This window comes from Cygnus olor, chromosome 5 (genome assembly GCF_009769625.2).
Source record: "Cygnus olor isolate bCygOlo1 chromosome 5, bCygOlo1.pri.v2, whole genome shotgun sequence".
Classification (NCBI taxonomy): domain Eukaryota; kingdom Metazoa; phylum Chordata; class Aves; order Anseriformes; family Anatidae; genus Cygnus; species Cygnus olor.
In genome coordinates this window covers 1,165,442-1,190,972 of record NC_049173.1, presented here as the reverse complement: position 1 = coordinate 1,190,972, position 25,531 = coordinate 1,165,442, and the positions used below count along the sequence as shown (strand labels likewise).

The 25,531-nt window shown below is 38.0% G+C and overlaps 1 protein-coding gene across 1 annotated transcript in view; it reads right to left on the bottom strand.

Moving 5' to 3' along the window:
- The window catches only part of TOGARAM1 (TOG array regulator of axonemal microtubules 1), a 45,381-nt gene that overhangs the window by 3,018 nt on the left and 16,832 nt on the right, over positions 1 to 25,531 (bottom strand). Inside the window, exons 5-20 of the mRNA XM_040557799.1 lie at positions 24,523 to 24,819; positions 22,893 to 23,158; positions 21,422 to 21,654; positions 19,366 to 19,466; positions 14,954 to 15,115; positions 12,759 to 12,857; positions 12,133 to 12,302; positions 9,922 to 10,090; positions 9,470 to 9,604; positions 8,567 to 8,720; positions 7,871 to 7,976; positions 7,229 to 7,464; positions 3,742 to 3,900; positions 3,106 to 3,232; positions 2,659 to 2,777; positions 638 to 827 (exon numbers count right to left, since the gene is read on the bottom strand). Coding sequence (XP_040413733.1) covers positions 638 to 827; positions 2,659 to 2,777; positions 3,106 to 3,232; positions 3,742 to 3,900; positions 7,229 to 7,464; positions 7,871 to 7,976; positions 8,567 to 8,720; positions 9,470 to 9,604; positions 9,922 to 10,090; positions 12,133 to 12,302; positions 12,759 to 12,857; positions 14,954 to 15,115; positions 19,366 to 19,466; positions 21,422 to 21,654; positions 22,893 to 23,158; positions 24,523 to 24,819 — 2,723 coding nt within the window. The remainder of the gene's footprint in view (positions 1 to 637; positions 828 to 2,658; positions 2,778 to 3,105; positions 3,233 to 3,741; positions 3,901 to 7,228; positions 7,465 to 7,870; positions 7,977 to 8,566; positions 8,721 to 9,469; positions 9,605 to 9,921; positions 10,091 to 12,132; positions 12,303 to 12,758; positions 12,858 to 14,953; positions 15,116 to 19,365; positions 19,467 to 21,421; positions 21,655 to 22,892; positions 23,159 to 24,522; positions 24,820 to 25,531) is intronic.

Here is a 25,531-nt window from a genome sequence, read left to right as displayed (position 1 = left end):
GTAAGAGGCATACTATCTGTAACTTTCAGTATGACCGATGTTTTGTGCAAGTATTTTTAACAAGACATAGTTTTATTTAGCAAAAAGAATGTCCAGTAGTATCTTTGAAATATGTTTAATTTTTGCCTTCTATAGCACACAGTGACAGTTATTATAACTATTATATAAACTCTATATTATAAACCCTAAGTGTTACTACAACATATGCAATAACATGCTAGTGTGGTGTTTTTTTTTTCCCTTTCAGAGGCATTAGGAATAGATACACAAAGCAGACAGAACTTGCAACTGTCTGTGATACGGTTACAGTTTCTCAGATCTCGGGATCTTGCTCTCTTTATAACCTGTTCAAGTATTTTGATATTTTCTCCGCAGAGGCATGAAAGACTGTGCACAATATTCAGAAAATACCTCCATGTGCGCTATCTCTAAGTGAACCTCTTTCACCTTCTTCTTCCTTTTACTTCCTTTACTACCTTTGTAGCTTACATATCTCCTCTTTAAGCATGCCTGACCCTTTCCTCAAGGTTTTCCCGTTCATCAGACATTCTGATTGAAAGAGGAAACCATGATTTTTAGCAGAAAACTGTGACAGAACTTTAAAAACCTTTGAAATTAAAGCTTTTTGTACAGTTACCTTCACAATGTTTGCAACAACGAAGTCTTGATTGTTCTCTGTATCTGATAACAGCTGATTAATTCCATTTATTCGATCACGGAAGTCTTTTGCATTCAATAAACCTATAATGTCTTTAACATACTCTTCACTTTCTATTGAATTACGAGGAGCTGCTTTTCTTGTAACTTCACGGGCTTCTGTAGTCTCTCTAAGGAAAAGGAACAGGTTGCTCAATGAACACAAGTTGAAAGAGGAGTCTTTAATCTCAGACATTCTCTTTCCACGTAAGTGCAAATATCAAAAGCAAGCAGAAAATCTTCTGATGAACAGGGTTTGCTTTACACATGATTTGTTTTTTGTTGTTGTCTTTGTTTCAAAAAAACATCTGCTAGCAATTGTTGTTCCTGAAGTCTTAGTATACGTGCCACTCTAAATGCATGTAAGCGTATCACCCAGGAAATGCAGCGGCCCTGTGCTTCCTCATGTTTCTGTACAACAGCAGCAGGGTTTGACCTTCCCTTACACATCAACATGTCAAAAAAAAAAAGTTAATATAGTTCAATTCTTCCTTCTCAAGTACTTCAAACACTGATCCCAGCCTGAGGGGCACCTAAGCAACGTGCTGTGCTGTGGTGGAAATTTAAGAACTCTTCACAGAGGATTCTGAGACAAACTTTCTGTAGCACCTGATCTTATTAGACAGTCATGAAAAGGATTATGAAATCTGTGGAATCGCTTTCCTGCCTAAGTAAGCACCCATGAAGAAAGTATCTGCAGTAGAAGGCTGAAATTCAATGGAAGTGCAATGATGAGGTTTCAGATCTAAGCAGGAACAAATTACTTAACCAGTAATTGATGATGGAGGAACTTCATCACTGTTGGAAGTTCTTCAGAAAGACTGTAATGTGAAAGAGAAGTACAGTTGTGTGTCCCTGAATAAATTAAGCAGGAGTTCAAATGTTTCAGAAGTTAAATGATGAAGAATTTAAAGTGTTGCAGCTTGACCAAACGGACAGAAAAACTCTCCCATTCTGTTAAATGAGCTTTTCTAACTAAGGAAAGCTTGATGAATCCAATCTATGTGAATTTCAGATAAGTAGCCACAAGTATTCACAAGTGTCCATCTGTATTCACAGACCAGTCCGGGTAGATTCACTACCTCATTCTTAATTCAGTAAGAGAAGTCTTTGATGGAAAAAGGAATAAGCATCCTTCTTGCATTTTCAAGTTCAAACCGATTAGCTCTGTGAGCAGGCCAGATGGCATCAATTCTTGTCCTACCACTGTATCACAGGCCACTAAACGTACCCGAATTAAAAAGAGTCTTTGGCAGAATGCAGCAAGTAGTACATCTAAGAAAATGGACGTCTAGTTTTACATGCCAAAGCATAAATATACTATCAAGCCTGGAACTGATTATTATCTTGAATAGTAGATGGTGTGTGAAAGAACTCTGTTTGTGACAGATACACCTTCTTAAACCTGGAGGCAGTTACAGACCCTATGAACTCTATATTCTCAAATACAGACTTTCTGGCCTGGTTTCATTTTTTCCGTTTCTTTGTTCAGTTCAATAGAAAACCTATCAGAAGACAAAACAGAAAATAAAAGATGCAGAGAGTATGCTCTAAAATCTTCATCATCCGCAGTTAGGATTTAACTAGATCCTTAGTTTCCAGGCAAGTGCACAAACAGACAATTTTTACTGCAGCTAGTACGAGGCACGTTGTTTGTATGGAGTTTGGACGGCAACATCCTGAGCTGATGGTGACAGGGATCTACCATGAATTCCCAGTGTTTTCTGTATTGTGTGCATTTTCAGAGGCAGTCAATAAACAAATTAACTTCAAAATGCACAAAGCCATTTTAATATTAGCAATTATCCTATTTAAAAGAGTTTACTGGGACATGTTATTTTTTCCATTTTCTTCAGGAATGTTTAACCCTGTTGTGAATGTTTGTATACTCTCTTCTTGTTGTGAGACTGTTCTCCTGGCGGTCAGCTACTAACAGGTTAAAACACTCAGGGAGATCATTACCTGTCAGTGACGCTGAGAGCATCTCTGGAAGTAGATGATGACCTTGAATGCCCAACAATACTAGTATGAGAACGTCTTCCTTTTGCTGAGGGTGTGTCTAATGGCATCTCCCCCAAACCCTGCACAAAGATGAAACCGTTCATTAATATGGCTGGTATATTCTGCAGCGCCGGAGACTCTTTAGAGGCGAGTCTGAGGCATGCAAAGTATAGTAGCAAAGTACAGTTGATCCAGTGTATCTGTAAGGATTAATGATTCTATGATTCTATGATTAAAGGCACGCACAGGTCAGGTAACAAGCACCACCTCGCTCCCCTGTATTCACACGGTTACTTGTCTTCCTCCGAATACACTCCTCCCATTCTCTGTAGGTTCAATGTCCATACTTAACAATCACTAGTGCAAGTTTACGTTTCTCACCTGTTAAACTAAGAGCTTTCCACATACCTTTTGACGTAGATTGCTAACAAATTCCTTAATGTAAGGCAAATCCTTGGCTGGCACATACTTTTCAAGTGTTTTATCAAAATCAGGATGATTCATCATACTGAAAAGCATCTTTCGACCATAATACCTGCAGGGCAACAGACCATGACGTATATATCTGTAAACACTGATTTGTTCTGTAAGTCTCTTGGACAATTAGACACATGCAATTTCAAAATACAGAAGCACAGGAAGATTGCTGTGTTTGTAACCAGACACCCCTTTCATCCTCCCACAAAGAAACTATGGTCAACAATCATTACTCGATCAACAACTGAGCAAATTAAAGAACGAGAACAGTCTCCTATTTCAGTGTTGAAGTATCGGCTGTCTTTAAGCCCTGCCAGTCAGACAGCGTGGATCCTAGTGCTGGAATTCCCTACACTGCCTATGTAGTGCGTGGTGCCAGAACGAGTATGTCCTTTGATCCCTTCTTCCTACTGCCAAGATGGGCAGGGCTGCAGGAGGCTTTCGGGTAATTCCCATCACATATTATCTTAACAGTCATTCTCTGCCGCTGCTGAATGGCACCCACTGAGCTATGCAGAAGTTTCAGCCACCTCAAGTGTGCTTATCTTAATTATTAACTGTACTAACCTTGTTTGCTGTGAACTATCCAGTGCAAACCTGGCTATTGCAGGGAAAATCCTATCAGTGACAACTTTGGTTCCAGCCAGCATCCACTCCGGTCCCATACGTTCTACAATATCCGACATGTGCTGGGCTGTGCATCTCCTCACCGCCGCATGCAGATGGCTAAAGAGAACACAACTGCTTAGTAAAAACTCCTCACAGTAGTTCAGTAACAGTATTTATGTGCTCTACCAAATATGGTCTACAAGTATTCTTTTTTATTCTTTAGCGCAATCTACGACTAGTGGAATACTGCAGAATACTGCAACCTTTGAATTAATAAAATGGTAATTTCCTTCTTTTAGAATTTGTTTTCTAATTTTCTTAAAAATAATTGTGAAATACTCTTGAAAGCTCACTACAAGTTCTTTCCATCAACTTTACGAAAAACAAATCCCTGTGCTCAAAAACAAACCCAATATCATTTATATCAATTTAGAATTAAATAAAGCAGTATTCTACTGACTTCAAAAAATCTTGCAGAAGTCTGTTGAATGAAGTCATTAAATAACTATGTTGATGAAAATCAGAGAAGGCCTGGAATTAATTTTCAAACCCATTCAGCAAACTAATCGTGTATATAAATTCTGCAGTACCTGCTGATCCCACATGTTTTCAGAGCATGCAATTCTGCAGATCCAGAGTTTTCCAATTTTATTTTCATGTTTGGATTTTAGGGGCAGTTTTACTGCACGATAAATGAGGCATCTGTATGGCTCATCATTCAAAAGAAAAACAAGTTTAAAGGAGGGAGCTAAGGAAAAGAATTGACTTGGTAAGCCACACTAGTGCCTCCCCAGCTTTTCAGATTAACATGAACACCCGGCCTTCTTCCTGAATGGCTGTGCTCTGTTTTAGCAGGATTTTATTTTTCTGTGGTTCCGTAGATTATCATGGCCCCATCAGACGTAAAGATATCTCTAGATTAGGTTGCACAAAGTAGCTTCAATTTGCACAGAGACTAACTGGGTCTATTAAAACTGCAAAATGTGACAACTCAGAATACAGTTGAGGCTGCAAAAGCTACCCAGTTGCTTGGCAGCTACCATGCTAAGCTCTGTGCTACGCTCTGAGCTGCTACTGAGCTACCTAGTTTCAGTCTAGCTTTGGCTAGAGTTCAGTACCTGCCGTTAGGTCTGTGTGGCAGCCACAGGTCTCATGAGCCTGGGAGAAGGGAAACAGTAACAGACTACCTCCTACTGTATGTACTGGCAGGAAAACAAGAACTATGAAGTTTAAAGACTTCGCTGAACAAAACCATGTAAGTCCCCATTCCCCACAAATGCCTGCTGCTCACGCAAAATAGGAAATTTTGTTGTATGCATATCAGACCCTGAATTAAGCATAATTTATACATATAAGAAACATGATGTTAAAAATTCTTCTCCTGGAATCATGATCATGAGTCAAGAATCTATTCCTTGAGGTGAGTTTACAGCAGTCGTCCAGCATCTTTAAAACAGTATCTCATAAAAGCAAACAAAAATGTTTTTAATTATTCTTGTTGGTAATGACAAAAACAACTTTGTAGGTGATGAAGACTCAGTATATAGATCTACTCAGGGTCGCAAGCATAATACTTATGATCACAGTAGGTTTTAAATGTATTTAGGAGAAAACATGTAAATTTTAAAAGGTCTTACGGATCATAAAAAACAGGTAATGCATACCTGTTAACTTGAATACTGAAGTTGTAGTGAATACAAGAAAAGTGTAAGACAAATTTAGAACATGTATCTTTTTTGTATTTATGCAGTTTTATCAATCACAACCTGTCCATTCTGTCCTGAGGACACGTATCATTTTTCTCCCAAATTTCCACTTTGCAAGATAACTGTCATAATCATTGCTACAGCCTCCAGAGATGATAGCTCCACGTACGACAGGTGGGCTTTGTTGCTAATATGGCCAGAGTTTCCTGAAGCCAGTATTAGAGAATTTGTAACTCACAGTGCTATTTAGGCCATCCACTGATGTGTCATGCATTAAAAACATACTGTACTCCATGGTTCAGTCACTGTTTTCACCAAAGGCTTCTTAGCTGTGAAGAAATTAATCCCTGCTTCAAATGTTATATTCAGACTCAGAGTTCAGATCATTCTGATGCCTTATGTATCTGAAAATGTATCTGAGTACACAAAGTGGAGGGTTCAAATTTTTATAGGTCTCATAAGGATAGTCAGGGTGTTTGAATCTGCCACTGAAAATACGGAGATCAGATTTCACCAATTATGATCATGAGTATTGCTTAGCCAAGGATTTATGAAAAAGTGATGGGAGTACCTAAACAGGTAACGGCTGGACTATTTCATATGGCTTCTGAGATAAAGCAATGCACAATCACTGTCTGCTGCTCTTTAATTCCCAGAAATGACTACATGCAGGCACGTTTCTTAAATAATTTAAATCTCAAGGCTGATATTTGCCTTTCAGTTTAAAGTTCACATAATTGAAGTATGGTTTTCATTGGCTTTCAGGAGACAGAATCAATACATTCCAGAACAACCAGCTTCCCAGGAAACAAAACAGGAAACAAACCACGTTTTGAATAGCAGTTCTGAATTCAGACTCACTCTCGGAATTTCTAGCTATGCAGTAAATCTAAGGATTGATTTATAATGCAGAATCTAAAATATTTAATGGAAAGGATAGGTTACAAGAAATTCTTACCTATCTAAGTGATGGCAGATACAAAAGAGATTAAATACAGTAGGTATACAGCTAGTATACTGAAATGTCTAATGGCTTGATTAAGTATTTCTATTACAAGCAATGAGGATATAAAAAGAACAAAGCAACATACTTAACAGGTAAAGTGAAAGACAAGAATTTAACTTCTAACATAGCAGGAAGTAAGCTGGAGGTTAGAATCAAACCATGAAACCGGAAATGGAAGCTTGTCATGTTTGAAGCAGACAAGAAAATAAATGGTCACCGCCACTGCAAAGGAAATTGAGATGCAGACAAAAAGAGACTATAAACCAGCTAAGTCTAGAGAAGAACATGAAATCAGCCAAGATGGTTGCAGCTCGAGAATTTTAAGCTGTAGATCAGGTTTCTAAAGAAAAATTAGTGCTGAAGGACTGAAGAAGACAGGCATTTGATCGCAGAACAAATGGCAAATGAGAATGCTAGGTGAGCTTTATTAGAGAAAGACAAATAGCAGTTTCTTAAGAATATTATATTAACATTGAATAAAATTACTGAAGACTTGCAAAACCACTGGAAAACATACCAAGCTCCAAAACTGACAGCCAACTTTTTAGTTAATGTAGAGAAACAAACATGGGGATTACATTTTACTTTTATGATAACAAACATTGCCGTGGGCAGAAGCTTTGCACAGCTGACTTACTATATTTTATGTTATATTTGGATTTTTTAATGACTATAATTGATATATTTAATCTATTCACAAGTTATTTCTTTATAAAGTCTTTGTAATTATTACCTTTGCCCTCCATTTATAAGAGAACAAAGTGCACGTGCTGGAGTCACATTATTAACCATAGCCTTCAGTGCTTTGTCTACCTCTTCCCTTATAAATGTGTTGGATTCACCAGCTTTGTGCAAAAGGACTTTTACTGTATTATCTAGTTCTTGATCCATGCTCTTTTTCAGGTGGGTGAACAAATCCCCTAAACAGACCACAGCAGCTCGAGAAACACCTGAGCGTAAATTCTTGACCTGCACACAGGAAAAACCCAAACAAACAATGAATAATGTTTATAAAATATATTTAGAAATAAGTAAATCTTAATGTTTCCCTTTCTAAGTATTAAATAACTTTATAAGCAACTGAGAAATACATTTCTAATGTGATTTACAATGTGCAAGAATAAAAATACATACACACAAAAATATTTGAAAATTACGATGTAAATTTTTTCAGTCTCTTAGCAAATCAAATAAACTGTTGGAATCTGAAGTATGAGAGCTGCTTTGCTGAACTACGAAGTCATCCTTTTGAGACTGTCCAACAGAGGAAAACTAATCACAGGTTAACATACCATTTCACTTTAGTGTATCTCAGAGCTATAAAATACATATAAACACATATAGCCAGTGAAATGTTCTGCTAGTAAAATTTAACCTCTTGAGCCACAGCCAGACTTGTTTCATGTAGCTTTACAGTCAGAATAGCTGCATGGTAGGCAGACAAACATCTAACAAAGTTCAGACCTTCAATCTTCTTCTCCCTATGTAAAGAAAACATTTAAAATCAAATCACTTGCAAATTTCTCATTAAAACAAACAAACAAAAACAACAACAACAAACAAAATTCTAAGGAACCAAATAGCAAACAAATGAGATTGTAAAACGAAGCAATAACATAACATGGGAAATTCTTTCAAAGTCAGTCTACCTTTTAATGTATTTGTAGGACTATTTTAAGATAATATTCTCTAAATTCCACCCTTTAATTCTGTCCGCAGCTTGCAGTACGGCAGTTAAAGGATTACTTTCCTTCCCAAAGTAAAAAAGGAAATGGCATTGTTACCCCATTCTGTCTGTTAGAGAAGTAGTGAAGCCTTATATTGCACAAGAAATGACAAGAAGGTATTCCAAGGGTTTCTGAAAGCTTGGATATTAGGCCTCAATTTATAGCATTGACAGCTTAATTTAGATTTGGACTAAAAAAACACTTTCTTTTCTTTTCTCATACATCAATTGCAACCCTTCTTCATTTTTGATGTTATCTTCATTTTGCTATATTTTTAAAAGTAAGATATAAAAATAAATGCCTTACACATTACGTTCAGGTTGTAGATAGATGTTTGTACTTACCAGTCATCATCAGCTAAAAGTACCAGGGCTTCTGTCAGTGCCGTTTCTGGTTTTGAAAAGGGCTGCAGTTCTGATGGATCCATTATTTCTGGACTATGAGTGACTGATGGGGTCCGGTCTTTATAGCGTCCTCGTGGCCCAAGAGAAATTTCATCTGCAAAGTCACAAAACATATCAAATAATTAGTATAATCTCAAGAAGACAATTCATTCAAAGGAAGGAAATAAAAAAAGTTTGAGGTGTATTTAGATTGCTGCTACTAGTGACCAGGTTTTCAAAAAGACAGTTTTCCCAGTTACATCCCCAATCATTCGGTACATATGAATAATTTTATTTTTTTTATACAACTACCACTTTACAAAGTCATAAACACAAATGTAGTAGTGATTTTTTTAAATGTAAAAACCGATGTACAACTTGCTAAAGCACAGCACAGTAAGAATTGTATAGTAAAACTTAAAGAGCCACTTGAGAAATTCTGAAGAATTTTCTGACCATCATCAGTATAAATGTCTATTCTGAAAAGATTTCTACGGCGTTATTTTAAAGGCATCTGAGTGACAAAACATACCCAGAAACGTTTTTCTTGGAGAGAGAAGGAGTTGGAAGAGAAGCAATTTGTCATTAATACATTACATCATTTAAGTTTCTAAGCAAAGAAAAAATCCTCTCATGTTGCAAACATCTTCCTAACAGATTTTAGATGAAAAATGTTTCAAGGGGGCAGTGATGAAATCAAATCCTCTTCACACCTACCCCTAAAGTAGTAATTTTCCAGATCATCTCAGGAGAATCGATGGTACAAATAAGTCATATTAAACCTGATTATATTTTGGAACAGCCCTACTCCGCATATCCAAATATTTTAACAGTCTTTACATTTAATTTAATGTAACAGCTTACCAGAATCTAGCAAGGCTGAACATTTAGTTTTCTTCAAACTGGATGTTCTTTTTAATGAAGGATTCAAGGCAACATTTTCTAATGACAACGATATATTTCTTGATGATGCTAGTATATCCCCGCAGAGATTTAACTCTAAAAAATAAAAGGAAATGTCCAAATCACAACAACAAATCAGAAAATAGGAAAACAACCCTAGTGTTTTCAATCCTAGTTTGGTTTTTGAAATTTTTATTAATTACAGCGTTTCAAATGTTTCCTACAAGTACTTTACTCTCCACCATTTGTATTACAATGCAAATGACTAAATATAAACTGCTGTGTAAAATTAATTCTAGCAATACCTTACGTCATAGTACACAGTCATAATTTTTAGTAATTATCATAGAATTTCAATTTCAACTTCAGCAGCATTTAATAGCATTTTATTTAAGACAAAAACTAATGCTCACTTTCTGTTGTCGTTTTCTCTGGTTCATTTAGTTTAAGTCTTTCCCAAGATTTTTCTTCCTTTTCTTCAAGGTCTTTGACTTCCTGATGTTCTTTGTGATTTTGTTCTTTTCCTTCCTTTTTCTTCTGCCGCATCTTATCCTGGACAGATTTTGACAAGGCCACTTTTATCTGCAGAAAATAATGCACCCATTATGATATGCAATATAATATAATGCATAAACTACCCAATAGCTTATTACCCAGTCCTTGGTATTGTCTAAGGTAAGCATGGACAACTTCTATTTTTGCCATCATTTTACAGAGTAAAAGAAAATTGTTCACATGAATATTAAATTCAATCCTGAAAAGAGCTGTGTGCGCTTTCTGCATGATAAGTAGCCCTATTGGCAAAGACAAGCAACATTCCGCGTTTAAAGTTTTAAGGGAAATAATCTTTTTTCTCTAAAATATCTGAATAGTTAGAGAACTAAGGTCTACAAGAAAAGGTCTTCCATTTCTCTGGCAGCCTTGTGTAGTTTTCTAAAAATTTAAGTAACAAATATACAGTCTGGGCTAACTCACGTTTAAGCACACAGGCTTTTTAAAGCAATGGTCTTTAGCAGTGCTACCTGATCCTTTTCTCTTGTATGTTTAAGATGCCCATAGTTTCCCATTAAATCTTAATAACATTTAATACATTTGAATTCGATCTCTCCAAGTATTCTTATATTCAGTGGCAAATAGAAAATTTAAACATTTTGTCATTAACTTAAAGCTTTAGTCATGTTAAAATGTTATTTTATATGCTTTCAGATAGACTTGTGATTGTCATTTCTTTTTTTTTTAATTCATGTCACTAGTTCATTAGACAAATCTTGTTCCATGTTATAACAAATGAAACCCTACTATGGGACAGATATCCCAGACACTACGTTTTACAAGTCCTATTAATGGAGCTAGATTAACACTACAAACGTTCATCCAGAAAACAAGACATGATCAAAGGCAGCCAGGTCCTCCTCCTACATTTCTATGTGCTTTGGGAATGAGAGAAGAGGACATTTTCCATCTCTACTCCATCCTGCAGCCCTTCTCCCAGAGACTTCAAGTTAGGTGGGAAGTTTCTGACACAGCAATTTGCCACTATAAAATATCCAGGCTGAACCAAAAGAAAAAGCAGGGAGAAGCACATTGGTGGCTACAGCCTCATTTCATACATGTGGGGAGCCTTAGTGCCTAAGTGCACTAAAATACGTTTAGCTCAGACCGTTAGCCTACAGAATTAGGCAGGAAGTGATTTTTTTTTTCAGTTATTGCATCTCCAGTGGATACAGAGGTACCTACACATAGAAGAACAGCTTCCATAAGAGAGACAAAAGATTTTAAAGTCTAATTGTTAATCATTCATCCAGAATATCAAAAACACAGTTAAGTGCCCTGCTCCAATCCCTTGAAAATGGGCCTTGAGCAATTACTGAGCTGCTAGAAAATATTGGTGGATCTGTACAGTGTTTAAAGAGATCCTCTTTTTTTTTTTTTAATTCTAAAATATCACTGAATTACAGAAACACCTGATGCAGTTCACTTGACTTGGTATCAACAGTATTGGTAGTTGGTGTCATTTGTAATAGCCCGTTTGAGATGTGAACACAAGTTCCCTAGTGACTATGCCAGCCAAGAAGTTCAGATTTATTTCCTGTGGCGTTACCAATCAACAAATGACATCACGCTGCTGTCTCATTTAAACTGCACGGACATGCTGCAAGAAGTCACATTACAGTTTTTATTTAAAATTCGATAGAAAAATAACACTGAATGACAAGAAATGTTTTAGGTTTAATATAAAATTCTGCAAACATCAGAAAAAAGCAAATGTGCTTTCATTGCTGTTTGCAAAATGGTTAAATAAGCAGCCAGAGCAAAAATTTGCACACAGTCAACCAGATGTTCACGAATGTGTTCTCATTGTTAATCCAGATTTAGTCTTCACCACATAATGGAACTCGATCAGTAACAGGATAAAAGGATTTAGGCTGGACTAGATGATCTTAGATGTCTTTTCCAACCTGATAGATTCTATGATTTGTATTCTGCTGCACGTCACCTGAGCTATGAATTAATGCATTTTAACTGAACTCATTTACCATACCATAGAGTCCAAAATTGTATTCACCTGTATTCATACATATTAAAAGAGGAAGCGAGACAGTAAAATAGTCCTGAAATCTTACCTCTTTTTCATTTTCAGCGTGGAAACGAGAAGCACTGCTATGCTGGATGCTTCTCCTACAGATCCCTGAGGATGGCTCAGTCTCCTGTTTGACAGCTTGGTCGTCTCCATTCTCTGCACATGTTATGGACTGGCTATGTGTTTGAGCAGAAGAAGGACTTCCAAAAACACCTGAAAAGCATACTGTGTTGTGCCCTTACCAAAGTAATTATTTTATTCATCCTAACTGAGCAAAAACTAAAGCAAAACGAAATTAATTCCATTAAATAAAAACATTGCCGTTGTCCTATTAGTGCCAATTTCCCCCCAAAGGCAATCTTACCTTATTCTCCCATGCAGGATGGATGCACGTACTTGAGTGCACACTAGGCTAGAAGCGAAAACTAACCTTCATAATCTGCTTCCATTCTTTCTTGTTGGAATGGAATTGCATAACCCAGTAAGTGCAAACCTTCCAAGCATAACTCTTTTACTTCCATTTAAACTGAAGACAGTTAACAACCTAAAATGTTTTAGGGAATCTATTTCTCTTTTTCCCTCTTCAGAAAGTACATTTTCCCTCATTTTAAAAATATGAGATATGGGAGCTAAGTTTTTGTGTTTTTTTTTACCAACGATTTTACCAACCTTTACCAACGATTACGACTGCATCTTCAGACAAGACACTTGGCGAAATGAAATCTAGGTTGTTCATCTGTTGAAAACCAGATGTTGACCCTGCAAAAACTAAAAAAAGGAAAAAAAATCACCCACTGTACATCAGGTAGTTTACCCTTCGGTACATGTTTCATTCTTCTAAAACGTCATCATTCACTGATATCTGAATTTATTATTTTTAAGAATCAGTTTATTTTCAAGTTACTGAAGTTAACGGGATTCACTAAACATCAGTAACCTCAAAATCTTGAAAAGCATATAGTAAAAAAGATTTCTGCCAAAAGACAGTGAAGATAACCAAAGTTTCTAAAAGGAGCTTAAATCCTTTAAATCAACTGGTTCCACTGGGGAAAACAAACAAACAAACAACAACAACAACAAAAACACAAAAGTTTGAACTCACTTATTGGAAGTATAGAACTGTTTCTTAATTAATTCAGCACAACTTAATCAAAACAGAATTTGCTAAAATATTTTTTCCAAGCAGCACTTAATGTTGTTTCCCATATAACTATCAGCTCCTCAGATTCTTCACTGAAGTGGATGGGATATTATGTATACATATTTATTGGCTACACTAATTGCAAATAAAAGGTGATGATTTGTGACAAAATCACCATTTGTTTTTGCTATTTAACCTGAATAATCTGAAATTTCTAAACAGAAAAGATGGTTTAGGAAAGCGTGACTGCATTCTAGAAAGTGCATAAATAAAATGACTGGGCCACTGAAAAATCTCAGTTGAGGAACGTTCGGTTAAAGTGACAGCCCTATGCTTACATCTACAGCTGCTGTTAAATCTCTAACCGTTGTAAAGCACCAGGCACACAGAACCTGGAATAGCCCTCTACCAGGCAAGTGTGCAGCTCAAGCATTTGGGGCTCTTGAAAGGTCTGTTATACTTTCTGCCCTCATCTCAATCTTTAATTTGCCAAAAATAATTTCAGGCAAGATTATGACAGGTGCCTCTTTACCTTACAAATGACCTGATTCTGTGGTTTTGGTTTTGGAGCTCTCCTTTTTATGCTTTATGAGAAAAAACATCAAGTGAAAAGGCTTCTCTTGAATGTGTTATTTTGTCCTCAAACAAAGACTATCATTGGCATCTGAATGTTCCAAGTTTTGAAAACTGTCAAAATTGGTCTTTTGGGGGTTTTCTTGAATACAATCTTGAGACTTCATAAGCTATTTTCTCTTAGACCATAACTAAAAGTGCATCAAATGCTGAATCCTCTTTGGAACCTACCCACATATCAGGACCTTCTGTTCTAAACTCAGGTTCCAGCCTGAAAAATTTATGAATTTTCATTTCACACTTGTCATAGGTTAAGCTGGTAATGACAAGAAAAAATGAAGGGGGGTGGTTTAACAAATCTGATTATATACTCTACTTGGACTGCTCAGCTTTAAATGTTTCACACAAAGTAGCACTTCGCCATTTCTATAGAACCTTGAGACCAGACAATTCTATCTATTTAATGTTGAAACAAGATGCAGAAAACAAAAGATCTTATAGGGACAAATACTTCATTATTCAGTGTCTACTGATATGTAGAAAATTGGTAGTTAATTTTTTATTTGCCACAAAAACATAGTTACCTGATGTCTATTTTAGCCACTGGGAGATCTGAACAAGAGGGAGCGAAACAATGTGCTCCTAAAGCTTCCACGTTTTAGTTTTGATGGTCAAAAAAAAAAAAAAAAAAGAACAAAACCTCTATTCTAACAAGCTTATATTTGCAAAATACATCTAGTAGCTCTAGTATGTTCTGACTATTGAAATGACACGGTTAAATGTGAAATATAAAGTATACTGACTTAAGTTCCTTAATTTTACCAGTGAACAACAGAGCAACTTAAAAACACAAACTTTTAGAGCTCTTTATGTAGTAAGATTGAAATAATATCTTGGCCCTTTTTTCATGGTTTGTACTATCTCTCAATTTCTAGTTTTAATTTAACTTGCACTCTGATTTTAATTAATGACCAAAAAAAAACCACCAAAATCATTAGAGTAAGTATAAAAACTAGAGTATAGAAAAACACTTTAAACACCTTGAAATGCATTTTCAATAAAAGCTGTTTTTAAAAAAAGCTACACATGGCCTCATTTTTTTGCCATAAACAAGAGCTCTGATGAACAGTAATATAGCAAACTCACAAACCTTTTGAATGCTTAAAATTTCTTTGTTGTTCCATATTTTGACTTTTAAAAATAGTTCGTGACGCTTCTTTTTGCTTCTTGTCCTCATAATCTCCACATCCATTGCCACAGTTCAGACGTTGGCCAACTACGCTAACATTAGAGGTCCCTTTATCATCAAATGCTAGCCATGGAAAAGGAAAAAAATCAAGGATTAAAAACAAACTTGTAGTATACTTCTGGTATACTGCAGGATTCTCAGAAAGTTACATTTTCAGAGACTCTCAGACTTTTTTTATGCATACAGTATGAGCATTTTGACAAAGATGCTCAGGCTCTGTTCATCTCTTACATGCAAAGTTTTTCAACTGCAGATAAACCCAGGTTTCAAACCAAACTCAAAGCCTGAAAAATTGTTTTTCTTTTAAAGTCTTTAAAACATGAACAATGAATATTAATTAATTCATTACTGAAAGCAAAACTAAGTCATAAGTGAACTAAGTGAAAATACTAAAATACTATCTAAAAACACAAGAAATCCTTCCATTTACATAAGCTAGAAGTCATGAAACACATTTTTATGTTACAATCATTATCAATTGAAACTGAGCATTCAGTGCATGACTGATGCAACTTGGTAATCCCAGCAACTGGAGTGCTCCAGGCTTCTTCCTTAGCGAGGAACAGCCAGTGTGCGCTTCTGCTCTCTGTGGCCAGACTCGCTGCGGCTGGCATGGAGGCACTGATGTATTTTCCTGTTTATGCCCATCTGTCTTGAAGTCTTAACCTGGTGGCTGTCAGTGTCAACCTGACTGTGCCCACATGAGATCAAGAGCCCTACTGAAATCCTTAAAAGGTCTCCTCTGTTCCCTTCTTCAGCTAAGAACTTGGACTGGAACAGACTGCTACGTTCTGACAGGGGACGGAAACCAAAGGGAATGTTATGTTGTGGGATCCTTGGCAGTAAGGCTCTTCCAGCAAGGAGAACTACGGAATGTGCCCTAAGATCTGGGCTGCAGTGAGGTGCTCTGGAAAATGACGGCTAGATCCCCGTGAGGTCCAAGAACTCAGTCCAGTGTAGGGCCACAAAGATGATGAAGTGACTGCAAGACCTCTCCTGTGAGGAACAACGGGGAGATGGGACTGTTTAGACTAGACAAGAAAAGGCTCAAGGGGGATCCCAGCAATGTCCATGACCACCTGCAGGAGGGAGCCGAGAGGCCGGAGTCAGGCCCAGAGGCCGCGGGCCCAGCGCGGAGCCCCGGCGGCTCCCCCAGCCCCTCAGACAGCACTGCTGGGCCGGGCGGGTGCCGGAGCCCTGGCACAGGCTGCCCAGAGGGGCTGGGGGCTCCTCAGGGACATCTCCAGCAGCCGCCTGGCCGTGGGGCTGGGCACCCTGCTCGGGGGCCCTGCTGGGGTTGGGGGGGGCAGAGGGGCACCCAGAGGTGCTCCAGCCCCAGCCACGTGTGATGCTGTGATTCTGTGAACTCCTTCACCATGAATTTCTGCACTGCCCCCATAAAATCTCATTGTCACAGTGTTTCATATATCAAAATTAAGACCTGGTATGTCAGGACTGCACCACTACTTGCTTTGAGTATTTGGTACAACAGCACCCTCTGGCCTCTGAAACTGTCAAGGGCCCAGGGGAAAGATGTGGTACAGGCCTGACAGCAGGCAGACAGGTTTTCAAGGTGTCAACTGTTGAAATGTGCGCAAGCTTAAATGTTACAGAAAAGATTTGGGAAGTAAGAAACATCTAAGAGATGTCACTCTTTCTACTATAACAAATCTAAGAGAAGGTGATAAAATTCATCACAGAGAAACAGCTGAAGCAATATGAGATCAACTAGAAAAAAAATTAAAGGTATGTGAGGGTTGAAAAAGTTTCCAGAAGAACAGAAAAGAGTATAAGTGTTACACTCTTAAAAAATATATATTGAAGGAAGAACCAGGAAACAACTGATGATATGCTGGGGCAATCATATGCTGGGGCTTCCAGGACAGTACCAGGGCAAATAATGGATTTGGAAGTACCCATCAGAAAACACTGTGATCAGAGAAATCCGCTCTCCTTTTATGACACAGCAGCAGACCTCGTGGGCAGGAAAGAAGGTAGAGATGCCATATGTCATCCTAGACATATGTGTTCGGAGTAGTTACCAAGAGCTTCATTCTACAAATGGAGATACATATAAAGCAGGGTTCTGCTGCAGTCTTTTTTGAACCGTGTATTATCCAGTATTTTGCCCAAACAGGCTGTGTATATGCCAAATTCAAACAAAGGACAGCAAGTGGGAAAAATTGACACATGCTTGAGGACAGGATCTGAATTCAAGAAGCTGATGATAAAGTAGAATAAGGATCCAAGAAGAACCAGTACGCAATACAAAAGAAGTACAAGATTGTACAGGTAGGAAAGGACTAATTTTGCATGTTGTACAACAACATAACCATAACTATCTTGCCTAAGTTTTCTACACTTCCTCTGCAATCAACAGAGAGATATGTCCGGGGACAGCTCTTCACACATTAAAATAGATGTCTTAACATGGGCCAGACAAATCACTCTCTGTAGAAGCATTCCTCCCTCCCCTCTCATGACCAAGGAATATTTACGCTAGAAGGCAAAACAAATGTCTGCACTTCAGAGCGCTTCCGTTAGGCAAGATGAACCCCAGCTATAGGTACAAATAATCAGACATATAAAGACAGGGTGGGAATTAAGTGGAAAACAGGTAAACATTATACAGTGATATGGAAACAGTTCCACAGGTACATGTAATTTACACTCCTTTCAACAGTAAGTGCATAACAGGTACTGTACAGATACTGCATTTCAGGAAAGAGGTAGATCTGTTGAAAACAGCTTAGCTGACGGCAGTTAAAAAGTCCAGAAAGTTTGAACTAAGAAGGAAAGCTAGAAAAAAATGGGAGTTAGTCAGAGGACAGAAGACAAAAGGGAGGAATAAAAAAGGAATAATCTTCTGATACATAAAAGGTAGTTGCTTGAATCAAGAAAATATTCCAATTCTTTGAATTAAAATCAGAAAGTAAAGAGATTAAATTACAGCAAGGTAGATCTAGGTTCAATATTATGAAAAAAACAAACAAACAAACAACCTTGCATCTGATGAGAACAGTTAAATGCCAACCTGATTTTTAGAAATTCTCCAAGTTCCTGTGTAAAAAATTGAGCTTTTTGAGATTTGACCTGTGAGATGGACCAAGCCCATCTATCTTCCAGTAGTGGAAGCAAAGGACTCTTCTTTACCAGTTAGCTGTACATGTATTATGATGTTGACCTTATCAGTAAAGCATGTTGTCAGCTCTCCACAGGAGGTCCAGTGCTGTCTATTCCAGCTGATTAACTGGTTCAGTAAGTAAAATAAATGTGTTGCTCATTATTTTACACCAAACGTCAATTTCTCACAGAAGCTCTTTCATATAATGAATATCATTAACCACAATATGTATTACTATGTACGTGCGGTATTTGCTTTCTGACTTAAGCTGTTACCTGACAAACCTACTTTCTAATTTATCCCAAGAAAAAGGAGTGGCTTTATTTAAAATGAGGAGCAATTACTTAAATTAATGAAAAAAGATCATCAATATCAGTCTTGACTATTATTCATTGATTATGATGGTTTTGTGAATTCAGGCCTTTAAGATGCCCTCCAATCTCAATCACACAAAGCTTTGTAAGCTTCCTGGAAAAAATCACAGCTGCTGAGGCTGAAGAAGGGTGCATCAGAGTAGTCACAGAATCCCAGAATCACAGAATCGTAGGGGTTGGAAGGGACCTCAAGAGATCATCGGGTCCAACCCCCCTGCCAAAGCAGGTTCCCTAGAGCAGGTTGCCCAGGTAGTCACTGGGAAAAAAGGTCAGAAAAGAAGTTCGTGGACATGACTCCCACTGTTCCTTTTCTCTAAGGAAATATCTCCTTCTACTTGAACCAAAATTGATTAAACATACATAATCATAAACAATTGATTTCTGCCCTTGACAGAAATCTGCAGTTACCTGTTGTTCACTATAAGCATAAAATTGAACAGCATCACTTAACTTCAACTTCCTACCAGGAAATTAACTGCTTGCAACCTTTTGACCCTTCCCACTCTTATCTGTTGGTGTCCAAGGAATTTTCAAGCAATACAGTTTTGAATTTTGAAGTGCATGTACTCACATGCAGCGTTTGCATTAACACATTTTATCTTGACATAGTAAAGAAGAAACCTTGAGCTCCTCCTTTCCTTCTGTACCACAGTATAATCTCATCTTGACCAAATAGTGTCTAGCAATTACCTTTTCTTAAGTGCTTAAGGGACACGAGCTCATTGAACAAATAAGAACACTCAAAGTCAAATCAACTGATTATTCTGTCACATCAATGAAGCAGGATATATACATTCATAAGCACAGTGAAATACCTGTGCTTGAGTTATGTTCTGCCACATTTGCATCTCGATTTCTTGCTGAAGATACTCTTGCAGGCTGTGATTTTCTGCCAAGCAGTGGAAAGGTGTCTGACCTGTTACAATACAAAACACATTTTGTAAATACAATTCTACACACTAGTCAGAGCCCAACTAAATAATGCTTTCTAGCAAAGACATCAATAGATTTCAGTTTTTCCTCCCCAGTGTACCTCGTGGACAAATGTTTCCAGAATACTTCTGCAAGTGCTCACACTGAGTAGAAAAAGAAAATGAATTCAGCAGAAATAATTTGATGAGCAGGTCCATTATAAAGAACAGCATAAAGACAACCCTTAAAAGTAATCTTTACACTAGGACTACAATGAGCATAAATTCAAAAAGCTACGGAATCATTTGGCCTAGGGGACTGATACTGCCGGTTCCAATCTGGCAAAGAACGGCAAACAACAGTGACCAAATCCACTACTAGCCTTTGGCTATCAGAAATGAGCTGTTTTCAGCTCAGTTTCTAGCAGACAGATATTCACCAGGAAAATGCTGTTACCTACAGCATTATCTTCACGCATTTTTCTTAAATGATGCATTTGAATATTAAAAATGATTCATCCGAGTACTCTGAACTGTTAAATACTGCGCTTACCTACATAATAATCACAGGGAAACAGCAGCTCTTCCACTTTCTGCTAGTACAGAACGCACACAACCAGAAGACCAGCATACTTCCGAAATATCACTAATACAAGTATCATGCTCCCACTGCTCACAGTGGTTTACCAGTGGCTACACCGATACTCCTAAAAGCAAATACGTAGAAGCAGCCTACATTTTTGTTGCCCAACAATCCTGATTTTGTGGACAGACAATGCCGATTTCCAACGCTGGAAAACTAGCATCTGAAATACACTGTCTGAACATTTTCTGAACATTCCAAGGCTTCCAAAGTCTTCTGGGATATATTTTGTCACATCTACAAATTCATTCTCCCTGCCAGACATCACCTTTGTTACTACTTCAGAATTCCCATTTCTGTGAATCCTGTAAAACATTAAGCTTATGAGTGACTGAAAAATGAGAACGGTATGTGGTACAGAACGCGTACTTAGAGGTGCTCTAGCTAAAATCTTGCCTGGAAGAACATCGCCTAGAGAATTTTATAGTCTTGACTTTTTAGGTATTCTAGCATTATCATGTGCTATTTTAAAAACTGTGTTTTGGCAGTAATGCATATAGGGAAGTTAAGCATATATAGTTTAGTTCTGAGACTTCACAGCTGTAAAAACCCTCAGATTCTGAATCATTCCAGTCTGCCTCCATCTCAATAATCTTTCTGGTTTATATATCCTCTTTTTTTTTTTTTTTTAATTCTGTTTTACATATCCTCCTTTTCCTACCCTATTCACAAAAATAAAACGTATCTTAAGATCAGAGCTACAAGTAGCTTTATCATGGGATCCTAGAGCAGAAAGGGGGAATCTGAACTGCAGACTTTGAGAAGTTTCTCAGACTTTTTTATTTCATTGTAAAATAGTTTATAAAATGGAAACAGTTCATGATTCGCAATAACAAGAAAAACCTACACTGTTTTCCTCTTATTGGAAAAAAAAAAAAAAAAAAGCAACAACAATATTCCTGCTTCAACGTCCACGCTGCAACAAGCAAACTTTATCCATCCTCTCAACTCATTCTCCTTCTTACTCATTTGTTTAGGCTATGGTTCACATAACTTCTATGACAGGCTGAAGTCTTAATAAAATATTTACTACCACTGCCAGGACTTTACCAACTGCACTGTGTTACTATGACTGCACCATGCAACTCTTTAAAATCAAAAGCCAGTGCGAACCAGAATAATATAATTAACCAGTTATTGTACAAAGCAATGCATTTTTAGGTAGAAAAGTAATTCGCAGATAAAAATCAAGCTATTAAGCACAGCAGTCTCATATAAAAAATGAATTACAGATTTCACCCCTGTTAATATTTAACTAACACCAGCAGAGACTGTGTGAGAATTTCAAAGCAGCGTTAACATACAAGTTCCACTCACATTATTCTCTTTCTCTGAGGAACCGTGGATATAGGAGATGTCAAAGACTCCTGGCTGTAAACTCCGCTTTCGCTATAGGAGCCCACGCTTGGCGAGGAAGCATGGGAAGGGGAATCCCCAGACAGGTCAAGTTTCAGAGCAGAATCAGGACTTTCAAGATCTGAAATGTTGCTGCTTAGCTTTGCCCTCTTCTTAGCTGCGCTGTTTCGTAGAGATCTAAGTGAACTTTGCATCTAAATGGGATTAAAAAAAAAAAAGCTTTTAACCACTGCAAAGGTAAAAAGCTTTTTGAAGCAAAAAAGAAGTATGGTTCTGAATGTCAATTCAAGTCCATGGTAGTTCATTGCACGTGGCCCTAGCGGGCAATGTGACTGAACATTTAGGTATGTTATGCGGCATTGTAAAGATCCGATTTCATTGTTTTACTTCACGAGATTTAGTATTTCTCAAACATCAGACACCCGAGCAGCAGAGGGAGCTACAGGATGCCTTAGCAGTACTGGGCACAGCGGCAGGGAGCAGCACAGGCTCCCTGCCTACACGAGGGGATCACTGGACAGCCCACGGGGCTGGGGAACAGCGGTGCGGGACACACAGCTCCGCTCACTGCAGATTATTTAACGGACCAGTAACGGGAAATGCGGGGGCGAGTCTCTTTGACAAGGCTCATGGGTCATGTAAGGAAAAGATTTTTGAAGGTATTAAATATCTCAAGTATTTACTAAGTCACCACTTGACTGGCACACTCAGAACACTGCCACTGAATACACGTTGGGCACAAATTATTACTAGGGGACTTCCTCTTACAGGAGGACCTTTTGAGCCTAACGCCAAATGCGTCTGTGCTGTATAAAACAGATGCAGGTGGCATCACATCCATCCAGCTTCACATCAGTTTTTCTCATTTTACACCAGGAAAAAAATAACTGAATTCTAGGAGAGCTGGGACATGCTGAGTATCAAAGACAGCCCACTTAACCAACCTGGGAGGCTGAGGAAACTCCAAGCCCAAAGAACCCTTCAGCAATGAAGTTATTAGTTCTAACAGATAAAAGGATTATTATTTAAAGCTGAGGTGAAATTTAAAATTAAGTCAAGATAATGAGAACAAAAGCTGTACAAAGGCCTGCAGTTCTGTCTCAGTACTACAATAACTGAAAGCGTTATGATCTGGCTCTGAGGAAAAGAAGTGAAATTAAGATGCCTGGAACAAAGACAGGACTAGGGCTTCAGTGTTGGTACTTTAAAGTACCGTGGGCTTTAGTTAGTGGGCTTTAGGTGTTGGGCTTTAGTTAGTGTCCGTTGAACACTCAACGGTGTCTCACTGAAGACCTGCTGCACTGATCATAGTGTCAAAAAGTTTAATTCAGAAATGTTTATTATTTTCTGGCACTTGTTTTTTTTTATTATTATTTTTAAAAGTTTATAATCTATCAGTTGGAAAAGTGTGTTAAAACACACTTAAACAAACCTCTTCTTGGTCCACTTCCTCGCCATCAAGAGTTAGCTCTGAAAGATCAGCTGCAAGCTTCCTGCCCCCTTCGTTCACCCACACGTCCTCACACTCTTCGTTTTTCCACTTTGTCACGCTTAACTCAATCTTATCGGGCAGCGGGCTGGCGAGCCGCGGTATGGGGGGGACGGGTCTGGTCCCATTCAGGCCTCGCCGGGAAGCTGGATGTCTCACCAAGGTGGGCTTCAGCCGCAGAGAGGAGTGTTTCTCCTGCAAATTGTCCCCTGAATAAGACAGAACCAGGCGTCAGTCCTCTGGAGTGACGGCAGGAACACAGCACTGACCAGAATAAACTTCATGCCTCATTTCTTTGTGGTACAGGGAAACTCCTTTGAAAATGAGGTGAGCTATGTTAAAAAACATGCTAATGCACTTAATAGAATTTACTGTTACAAATATATTTCAAGAACATTCAGTTTAGCTGAGTGTGCGCAAATTTTTACAACAAGAACACAAAAACAGCCATATGAGTCAGACAACAAGCTTGTCCCCTAACAAGGTGAGAAATGGACGCCTGGGAGCATTTGGACAGGATTTAGGGACATGCAGAGGCTGGACACTGGCTGACATGCTGTCCTGGTTCGTATGTCCACTTTCTTTACCAAGAAATTCTTAGTTTTGGCTTCTACAGCAGCCTGCAGTCATCAGTTCCACAATGAGCATTAAAAAAGTACTTTCTTTTATTTAAAACCTGATGTCACTGAACCCCATTCACGTATGCATGTATACTTGTATTCACGTGTATGAATATATACACACATGAAAATAACCTTCTCACACAAACTAAATATTGATTCCTTGTCCAACTTATTTTTATACCATTCAAATTTGAAAAACTGTCAACATTGCTCTAATCAGCTAAATTATTTAAGTACTTGTGACTAAATAAGCTTAAAACTATTTCAGGTTAACTGATGTGTACATGAGGTCTTCAAAGACGGAAGAAATCAGACCATAAACAGCATCCTGTGCCATTAGCCGTCAGTGTAAACGGGGGTGAAATCAGCATAGACTCCACTAGCTGGAGATGTAGCTGTTTGTAACCAGAATTTAAAGAGCTATTCTGAGTACTAGAAATTTGACACATCAGTTCCCAAATGCAAATAAAGAGGTAAAAAGGCAAAATGCAGTGAGCAATATTTTCTTGTACACGTGTTATTCTGAGCATTAAAAGTAGCAGGCCTTCCTGTACGGGTTTCCCTTAAAAGTGCTACATTTTGGGATCTGTTTTTCTTTTAGTTTGATGGTAAACTTTTCACTGATGATATCAGTGAACAGGAATATTCCTGTTTTCCTAATAGGAAAAGCAGAGCTGCTGCATATTTTTTATCCCACATATTTAAAAGACAAAAGGAATGAAACATTTCAGTACTTCCAATTACCAATATGCAAAGATGCTGCTTTTAAAAAGAAGCCTCCAGTGATATGACTAGACTAGAGCAGGTATAAAACCCACACACTTCTAATTACAATTGGGGTGTTGCATGAGTCCCAATTTACCTGGCACTGTAGGCTTTCTGACTACTGCTTGAAGTCACCCAACATGCAAACCTGCAATCAATTCTCAGTATATTGACAACATTCCTACCTGTATTGTCTCCGGACTTTTGACTACGAAGGTGCTTCTGAGAACTAGGCTTCGGCAGTCCTTCAAAGCTTTTAAGAGGCCAGGAGTTTGAGAAGTTCATGGTATTATCTTGTGACTTTTTTGGAGAGTCAGCTGGCGAGGAGACGTGCTTGGGGCTGGTCCTGGGTGATGACAGAGGGTAGGACGGCAGAATGAAGGCCCCCTGGCTCGCATTAGGACCTTGGAAGGACAACGAATGTTCTACTTGATTGCAAAAACTTCTCTGGGTCTTGCTGGAAAAATTTAGGCTGGCACAGACTGAGCAAAGAAAAAGAGAATGGTATTTGAGGTAATTACCCTCTTTGACAGATGTTACAATAGCAATTTATAATGAAATAATACACTCTCTGCACAATCAAACTTGAAAGTCAGCATTTTACCCAAGCAGTCATGTAAAAATCAGCTAACTTAATGCTGCAAATTGCATCCTCCCTCAAAATATCAATTTCCTTTTTTCTGCATTTGATCAACCAAGTTTGGACCTAAGCTGTTTTGCAGACGTTTTAAGATTTGTATTTTTAAAAAAGAATCATTCAAGTAGATGGAACACAGCTCTGCTGCTTGCTGCTCTGTATTCCACGTCTGCATTGCATAAAATTTACAAACACAACTTTCAAAATTCAGTGATACAAGAGCACAAATAAACACAAATGTTATAAATGTTACTTCCTTTAAAATAAAACCCCAAAATTACATTTCCTAGAAATCAGTAGATCAAAAATGGAAAGATGAAGATAGATTTAGAACTAGACTGTTCTAATTCTTTTCCATGAAATGCAAATATTGACCTCAAAAATATCAGGAAGAGAACTGTTCCCCACATACACTCATGCTTTTACCCATGGCAAGTGAGTAAGAGAATAAGTTTTAACAATGTTCCTGACAGCTTCTGGAAAGCTCATTTAAGCTGGACGATTCCAGCAACCTCCCCAAGAGTACAGCCCCACAAACAACTCCATTGGCACAAGAA